The 8,526-nt window shown below is 38.5% G+C and overlaps 1 protein-coding gene across 1 annotated transcript; it reads left to right on the top strand.

Moving 5' to 3' along the window:
* Positions 1 to 2,144: 2,144 nt before the first annotated feature.
* On the top strand, positions 2,145 to 6,528 carry LOC148978413 (uncharacterized). Its single transcript, XM_089133531.1, has 11 exons — positions 2,145 to 2,978; positions 3,115 to 3,211; positions 3,328 to 3,505; positions 3,687 to 3,963; positions 4,044 to 4,221; positions 4,382 to 4,458; positions 4,539 to 4,725; positions 4,978 to 5,226; positions 5,392 to 5,563; positions 5,722 to 5,870; positions 5,941 to 6,528. The coding sequence occupies exons 1-11, from the start codon at positions 2,697 to 2,699 to the stop codon at positions 6,114 to 6,116; spliced, it is 2,022 nt and encodes a 673-aa protein (XP_088989657.1). The 5' UTR covers positions 2,145 to 2,696; the 3' UTR covers positions 6,117 to 6,528.
* The last annotated feature ends 1,998 nt before the right edge of the window (positions 6,529 to 8,526 follow it).

The following is an 8,526-nucleotide window of genomic DNA, read 5'->3' as shown; positions in this document are numbered from 1 at the left end:
TGACCGTTATCAATTCGTAGCAGTAAATGAAGAAGTGTTATATCGATCATAAGTTCAGTATGGAGTACCACAAGGCTTAATACTAGGACCATTGCTTTTCACCATATTTGGGAGATATCATTAGGAAGCAAGGCTTTAGTTTTCACTATTTAGTCTTTAGTTTCGCTGATGATACTCTGCTCTATATTTCTTCGTGCCCTTACGAAAATGACCAAATCACAAAATTAACGAAATGCACAGCTGATGAATGAATGCAAAAAAAATGTATGACTTTTAAATTCCTGTTTCTTAATTCTGAAACAATTATTGGACTAAAAACCTCCGGACATAGAAACTTAGAAGAATACAGTCAAACACTTAATGGCTGCTCAGTCAAGTCCTTGTTATCAGTTAGCAACCTGGGTGTCCTATTTGATACCAATCTTCCATTTGAAAGCCACATTTCTAATATCTCTAAAACAATGTTTTTTTTTCCATCATAAAACATATCTTAATTACTACATATGCTCTCAATGACAAATGCATGTGTTCATAACCTCAAGGCTATATTATTGTAAAGCTCTTCTTGTTTTTACTATAACCAGGAAGCATGACCATATTAGCCTGGCTGTGTCAACACTGCATTAGCTTCCTATTAAACATTTTAAAATCTTGCTAATTACTTACAAAGCACTAAAAGGTTTAGCTCCTCAGTACTTGAACAAGCTCTTAACACATTATAGTCCTTCACGTATATATCCTGTCTAGTTGATAGTACCTAGAATATCAAAATAAACTGCAGGCCATTAGAAGAATGGCATCTATAGTTTCTATTAATCCAAAGGTTACCGTTGTCAACCGCATCTGGTCCATATCCAGATCAGATGGTGGACCTGCACCTTGACATGATCTGAATGTCAGCAGAGATCCTGTCAACTAGACAATTCCCTGTGAAGGCCTCGTCAATATGACAGCCATTGGCACAGATCCTCAGCAAAGACCGCAAGAAGCAGTCCTCTGCAGACCTATGACCAGCTTTCTCTCCATCCTGTTGTGATGAATCTGAACTTCAAGTAAAATTAACTGGATGAATATTTAAATGCTAAAGATTCACAATCTGATTTTTGACTTTTGATTGGGCCTGAATCATAATCACACCATGATCGTTCGTTGACCAGAGGAGAACTGGCCCCCTGACCTAGCCAGGTTTCTCCAAAGGTTTTTTCTCTCCACTCACCTAATGGAGTTCGGATCGACTTTAATACTTTCACATACCCCTTTTCCACCAAAAAAGAACTGGTTCGGAACTGGTGCTGGTTCAAAGTTGGTTCGGAGTTGGTTCAACTTGCGAACCTTTTCAGAACCTGTTTGTTTTTCAACTGACTAGAGCGCCCAGGGAACGATGTATGTCACCATACGTCTTAGCTAGAAACGCTTGCAAGTACAACATTACTTTGGGATTATCTCTAACTCGCGTACCAAGAAGGCTTTAAAAACAATTGAAATGTATAAGTCTTTTAATCTGTTCTGATTAGTTATGTACCCCTGTCTTGTGTCTTTTTTTATTTCCATTTATTTGTTCTTTATTGTGTCTGTTTCCTTCTTTGCTTATGTTTTCAATAAAAAAATAAAAAATAAAAAATAAATAGAAATGCTTGCGCCAACTTCAAGCATAACAATTACAAAGGCGGACTCCATCATGTTTCTGCAAATGTTTCTCCTGGCTTTGCGACCCTATATTATGGTCAGGAACGATGTTTAGAACACATCTAAACCCGCCCCAGTCCCCGACATAAGCATGAAGGGGTAAAAGAACGGTTCTAGTCCAGCAAAGAGTTGGTGCCGCTTTGGAACCAGTTTTCCTGGCCGAGAACCGGTTCTTTGGTTGTCGAAACACAAAAAAACTGGCTCCGAACTGGCTCTCAAAATGCTTTATTGGAAAAGGGGTAACAGAGACCTCAAACTTTAGCTTTAGCTTTATTCTTTTATTCTTTTCATGAAAATGCATTATTTATACCAATCTCATACAATTCATTTGAAATTTCCTTTACATTTCCACGATCAGAAAGGAGCAGATGGAAGAATAATATTCTTATATTCTTATATAAACAGAAAACAAAAAAGCCTTTTTTTTTAAGCAAATGTAGTTTTTTGTTAATTGTATCTTAAAGGGTAACTAAACACCAAAACAACTTTTTTTAGTTAATGATCTGGTAGAATGGAGCTTCATTAATGCTGTTCATTGATTCGAGTACATTTTTTGACAATCGAGTATAAAGTGTTTTCATTTTCAAATATATGGTGTAAAAACGTCTGAGTGCTGCCCTCTTCAGGTTAAACGGAAAGCTCCTGCAGTAGGGGTACTTGCTGACGTAGTGAACTCTCAGACGCGACTCTGTCACGCCCTTGGTGCGAGCTCACCACGCCCTTGGCAGCCCCTGGTATAAAAGCATCTGGTTCCGTCAAAACTACTGTAGCGAGTCAGGAGTTGGATTTATGAGTATTGAGAACGATCAGGATAGCATATATTAGCATCTAGTTAGCATAGCATTTATATAGTTATTTAGATTATTTCGTATAGCCAGGTAGTTAATTAGCATAGTTGTTAGTATATTGTTAGAAGCACAGTTAGTTAGTAGGCTAGCATAGTATTGCATCAGTTAGAATAGCATAGATTTTTAGCATTAGCTTTATCTGTGTTTAGTACAGTGGTCAGGATGGTACGTAGGTGTTGTGTTGCTGGTTGCAACAGCACCTCTGGACTGCATAACTTTCCACTAGACTTGGAAATTAGGCGCCAGTGGTTGCATGCACTTGGCCTGGAAGACCGGGAGTTCCCGCCTATCGCTCGAGTGTGCAACCTGCATTTTACGCGGGATTGCTTCTCCAACGCAATGGAGGTGGAAATGGGCTTCTCCACACAGCTCGCGCTGAGAAGCGACGCAGTGCCAAACGCTGCTCGTCCTGCATGGACTCCACCACCGCAGCGGCGTCATGATGTGAGTGAGCATATATTTTTAATCACAATTTACTGGATATTTTTTTCCACATAGCAGCAAAATATACTGAACGTAATAGTAATAATAATCCTGGAAAAATTACCTCAAAATGACTGAATATAAAAAACTTTTTTAGCGTAAAATGACCAGAGAAATTGGGTGCCAGACTGAACCAGTCATCTCCAGATCTGCAGGTGTGCAGGCTAACTTGAAGCCCATGAGGAGAAGCAAAGGTGATTTTGAATACTATATGGAGCTTTTGTATGTCTCATCATGTAGTCAAGATTATATAATTTTGTTTTGTATTTTTGCTGCTTATTGATAATAAATCTATTATTAATTTGTGCAGCCACCCAGGCCAGAATGCCTAACAGGAGTGTGTCGTGTGACACAGGCACACTGATGGAGCCTTTCACAGAGTGTCCCGGGGCAACCTCGACACCAATAAAGAGGAAAAGATGTGAGGTGTCCACTGATGACTCCAGCTACCATCAAGATGGAAGTGAGAGCACCATAAACTGTACAAGGTAATGTGTTTAGTCTCGTTAGGTTTTTCAGTTAGGCTATATTTAAATGGTCTAATTTAGCTATTTTTAAATACTTTTGATTGATTGTCATTAAGTTATTTCTGATACACATTACATAACCAAATTATGATTATTTATGCTTTTATTTAAATTTGTTTTAATTTTTTTTTTTTTTTTACAGAGTCTTTAATGAAGTATTACCCCACAAAGTGACTAAGTACATCGTTTATGAAGATAAACTGTTGGAGCTTTTTAGAAGATGCCCTGTCTGCACCCGGAGTTTGTTTGTTTCACAAACAACCATTGGGACACTTCTCCGTGTCAAACAGCAATGCGATTACTGTGAGTACTCCAGTGATTGGTCGAGCCAGCCAATGGTAAACAATATACCAGCGGGAAACCTACAGCTCTGTGCAGCTGTTCTGTTCACTGGCTCATCGTTTTGCCAGATATCGAAGGTGAGAGATAATAACATAGCGCTGTCATATTTGCATGTAACCCCTCAGGTTATTATATGAAGATGTATTTTTTCTTTTAGTTCTTGGATGCCTTCAAAATCCAGGGGATCTCTGAGCCGTGCTTCCACAAGCATCAGGCCAAACTCCTTATCCCAACCATAAACTGGCAGTGGAAGATTGAGCAGGATAACATTATTGAAAATGCCATTGCTGATGGGGCTGTGACTCTTGGTGGGGACATGAGAGCTGATTCACCTGGTAATAAATAACTCTTTAATTATATTATATAATATTATATATATATATATTGATGTTGGCTCAATATATATATATATATATATTGATGTTGGCTTTGTGCAAATAACGATGAATTTATATATATATTGATGTTGTCTTTGTGCAAATAACACAATTGTAGGACATTCAGCAAAATACGGCAGCTACACCATGATGGACCTCAAAGCCAATAGGGTCATAGACATCCAACTAGTCCAGGTAAACAACTACACAATGAAAAAAATGTATTATGTGGTTTACTACATACTCTGTATTGATTTAAGTATTTGTGTTTGCAGAGCAATGAAGTAGGAAACAGCCAAAGAATGGAGAAGGAGGGATTTGAAAGAAGCCTGTCTCTTCTTGAGGAAAGAGGTGTTGTGGTCCAGTCTTTGGTGACTGATCGTCACACAGGGGTACAGAAGTTCATGAGGGAGCGAAAAAAGGACATTAGACACTACTTTGACCCTTGGCATATGGGAAAAGGTTAGTATTTTGAATAGAACGAAAACAGTACCAGTATTTCTAACAGAACATTTTTCAGTTGAAGTGGTAGACAATTACGCTGGAAGATTGCACAAAGTGAACTTTTTAAGATGCCCCAAAAAGGTTAATATATCACAACCTTTTATATTTATCATATAGCCTATACTGAATGTTAGTCCACCACCTTGGTCTATAAAGTGCAGTGGGAAACCACTGATTACAGTAATTGTTTTTATTATTGTTTGTGTTCAGGGCTTGGTAAAAAAATGGATGCCCTTAGTAAGGGTAAGGGACTGCAGGACGTGGGGCTGTGGAGAAAGAGTGTGGTCAATCACCTTTATTGGTCTGCGACCACATCAACATCTGGGGAGGAGGTAGTGGCCAAGTGGAGCTCTGTAGCAAACCATATTCAGAACATCCACTGCCACGAAAACACCCTGTTTCCTTCCTGTCTTCACGAGCCTCTGGTTGGTGATCAGACAAGACACTGGCTCAAACCAAGTAAGTACAGATAAGCTGTAACACTAATGTATTTTATTTTGTAGTTGCGTCACTCACTCTCTAGATTTATATTGAACTATCTTCATTACATCAAGTCAAAGTTAATCCAAATGATAAAACACTGTGATCAACTGTTGTATTAAGAACTTTAAGTCTTTTGTTTAGGCACAGCAGCATGTGAAAAATTCACAGCAATTTTGTTGTCACCACGTCTTCTTAAAGACATGCTCAAAATTAGTCCGGAATACCACACCTCTGGAATCGAGTGTTTCCACAGCCTCATTCTGAAGTTCTCACCTAAAAATGTGGTGTTCTCCTTCAAAGGAATGTTGTGCAGGTAAACAAGATAATGGATTATGCATTTAGTGCTGCTAACTAAATACACAAAAATTTTGTAACCTGTAAAAAAACATTTGTACCTTATTATAGTCAACTTAAGTCATGTTCGAGATCGTTTCAATATAATTTTGATTAATGTATTTTTTTCCCTTTCAGACTACAGCTTGCTGCGATGCATTATAATGAAAATGCAGGCAGATCACAGGCATCCACTGCAGCTGGTGATCTGCGATACTCAATAGTTTTCCCGAAATTCAAGCATGGAGAATTTACAGTGAGAGCTCTGAAGAGCAATCCTACCACAGGTAACTTATACTTGTCTGAGTTATCTCAGAAAAAAATATAATATATATTATAATAATTCTCTTTCTGAAGGCTACATTGACAAATTAATGGAGCTGCTGTTCCACCATGTGGTGGAAGACCCTCAGCCGTACCTGGACTTCTCTGGACAAATGGCTGTACCAGAAAAGCTTTGTGCTCAGTTTATTCGGCCCGACAAGGAGGAGGCAGTGAGCAGACACAGGTCAAGGTTCTTTAAGAACACATGAGGTTATACCCACTCTGACAGCTTGGACACACCTGTCTGTCATCTACAACATTCAAGAAAAAGCACTCTGAGATTTTACTTTGTTAAGGTTAAGAAAAAAATATTTTTTCTTTTAAGAAATAGGAAATTTCTTGGTATTTCTTTCTTTCTTTCTGCTGTATCGAAAACGTTCCGAACCGTGACTTTAAAACCGAGGTACATACCGAACCGTGGTTTTTGTGTACCGTTACACCTCTAGTCATTACTCTATGCCCGATATACTAGCGTTATAGGCTAAACTGTTTTTAGAGATAAAACTATTTACATTCGATAATCATGAAAACAATTCTCAGATAACGGTTTATTTTTATTCTAAACTGTTTTAATTTTTCTTATTTATTTTGATTATTTTAATTCCCTCTATGTAACGCACTTTGAATGACCATTGTGTATGAAATGTGCTATATAAATACCTTGATGAATGAAACTGCAAACTATCTTCAGTATTATTTCTTTAATTATAATTCTGACTCCGGGTCTTCATATCTGGTTCTGGGTCTTTGACTGTATACCCCTTACAATACATATTCATTTTGAGTTTTTTTTTTTTTTGTGTGTGTGTGTGTGTAGTGTGTTACTCCAGTTAAAAATGCTTCTTTAGAATTCATTTTTTACTGTATATATATATATATATATATATATAAATAATTCAATGCAGTGGGGGAAGGAAACCTCTGTATGGGCCTTCTTCAGGAAACTCTTCCCTGATCCGTGTCACAACGCAAGAAGGTATGACCACCCGAATGTGTTGGCCAAGGTACCCCCAACACCACCTAACGACATTACGATATGCAAGGTGTCTATAAGCGCTGAAAGACAGGTAGTGCACATGTATGTTGAAGTGGAAGATACATTGGTTTTTAATTAAGTATTCAATTTTTTATATATATATATATACATTTATTTTTTTATATAAAATTTAACTAACCTGTTTGTAACCGTCTCTTCCATCTCACCATATAACTGTACGTAAGTGCCATATACAGCTTGTAACACATATGGGTTCAGAGCTACAGGCTCAAAGCCTGGATGTGCTGTTACACAGCCCACTCCACCAATCTGGTCACACCTGTGTACTACCTACAACATGAGAATTGTTTATTACTACTTTGTTAGGATGATTTATTTACTATTTATGTGGAGGTTGTGTTTTTTTCCAGGGTTCGTACAAGGTCCTTAAAATGCTTGAACTTGAAATATATGACATTGAACTTAAAATATTGAAAGACAATATGTGAAATCAGTGTTTCATTTTATTGATAAAGCAAACCATAAATAATCAAGTATATGATACAGCTTACATAGCTATACCTTGGGTATTTCCCGACAACAGACATTCTCTACCAGGGACAGTGAGCTGCAGTGCCCACAGGTGCACCTATTGAGACAGCATCATTTGTAATTGTAGAGGGAGACTTGCAATATATGTTTTTCACTTAATTATTAACACTACATCATACCTAAATATATTGGTTTTAATTTTTTGATAGTTCCGTTAGCATTTGTAATGAGCATTAGCCTAATATAGCCCTAATGCTAATTTTTACCATTCAGACACTGGCCCCATTCCTGCTTCGGATGCCGATCGCGATGCGGGAGTTAAGACCGCAGTTTGAGCCAGCGGCTCGAATTGATATGGCTCCGGACCTGTGTCCACAGACAATTCACCCTCCTCCACTTCAGGTGAAGGTGGGGGAGAAAAGTCCTCGACTTCAAATGATCGCTCCGTGGCAAAGCTACTTGCGTCACTCCAGTCACTCTCCATTTTAGAGTCTGACAGCAGCTGTCAATTAATCCGTCATTGCGGGTCTCATGTGCACGCCCCCCGCTCAGCCCCGCCCTCGGCTCGTCCCCTCTGTCTCCGCTGGGGTCTGCCCACTTTTTCAGCATTTTTCAAATTTTGCCAGTGGGTGGAGTCAGGCTTTGACCAGGGGTTTAGTTACCCTTTAATTTTAATTAATGTTTCATCAACCAATTGCCTGGATTTAATAAATAAGAAGTACATATAGTAGAAAAACGATCATCATGACACAGAGTCACCGGTGCGTGAACTGGACTCTCGTCTCATAAATGAACCGAAACTCAGAGTATAAAGTAGGGTTACCTCGCAGACTTGAGAAATATATATATATATATATATATACACTCACCGGCCACTTTATTAGGTACACCTGTCCAACTGCTCGTTAACACTTAATTTCTAAGCAGCCAATCACATGGCGGCAACTCAGTGCATTTAGGCATGTAGACATGGTCAAGACAATCTCCTGCAGTTCAAACCGAGCATCAGTATGGGGAAGAAAGGTGATTTGAGTGACTTTGAACGTGGCATGATTGTTGGTGCCAGAAGGGCTGGTCTGAGTATTTCAGAA

The sequence above is a fragment of the Pimephales promelas genome, chromosome 7 (assembly GCF_988280905.1).
Source record: "Pimephales promelas chromosome 7, fPimPro1.hap1.1, whole genome shotgun sequence".
Taxonomy (NCBI): domain Eukaryota; kingdom Metazoa; phylum Chordata; class Actinopteri; order Cypriniformes; family Leuciscidae; genus Pimephales; species Pimephales promelas.
Note: the sequence above shows the minus strand (reverse complement) of the source record. Positions and strands in the feature narration are given on the sequence as shown.

What these genes read in the sequence shown, in the direction of transcription:
- LOC148978413 (XM_089133531.1), top strand. Translation starts at nt 2,697, where the DNA reads ATGGTACGTAGGTGTTGTGTTGCTGGTTGCAACAGCACCTCTGGACTG. An exon ending in GCCCATGAGGAGAAGCAAAG is followed by an intron (nt 3,212 to 3,327) that starts GTGATTTTGAAT and finishes TAATTTGTGCAG; the next exon opens with CCACCCAGGCCAGAATGCCT. An exon ending in TAGACATCCAACTAGTCCAG is followed by an intron (nt 4,459 to 4,538) that starts GTAAACAACTAC and finishes TTGTGTTTGCAG; the next exon opens with AGCAATGAAGTAGGAAACAG.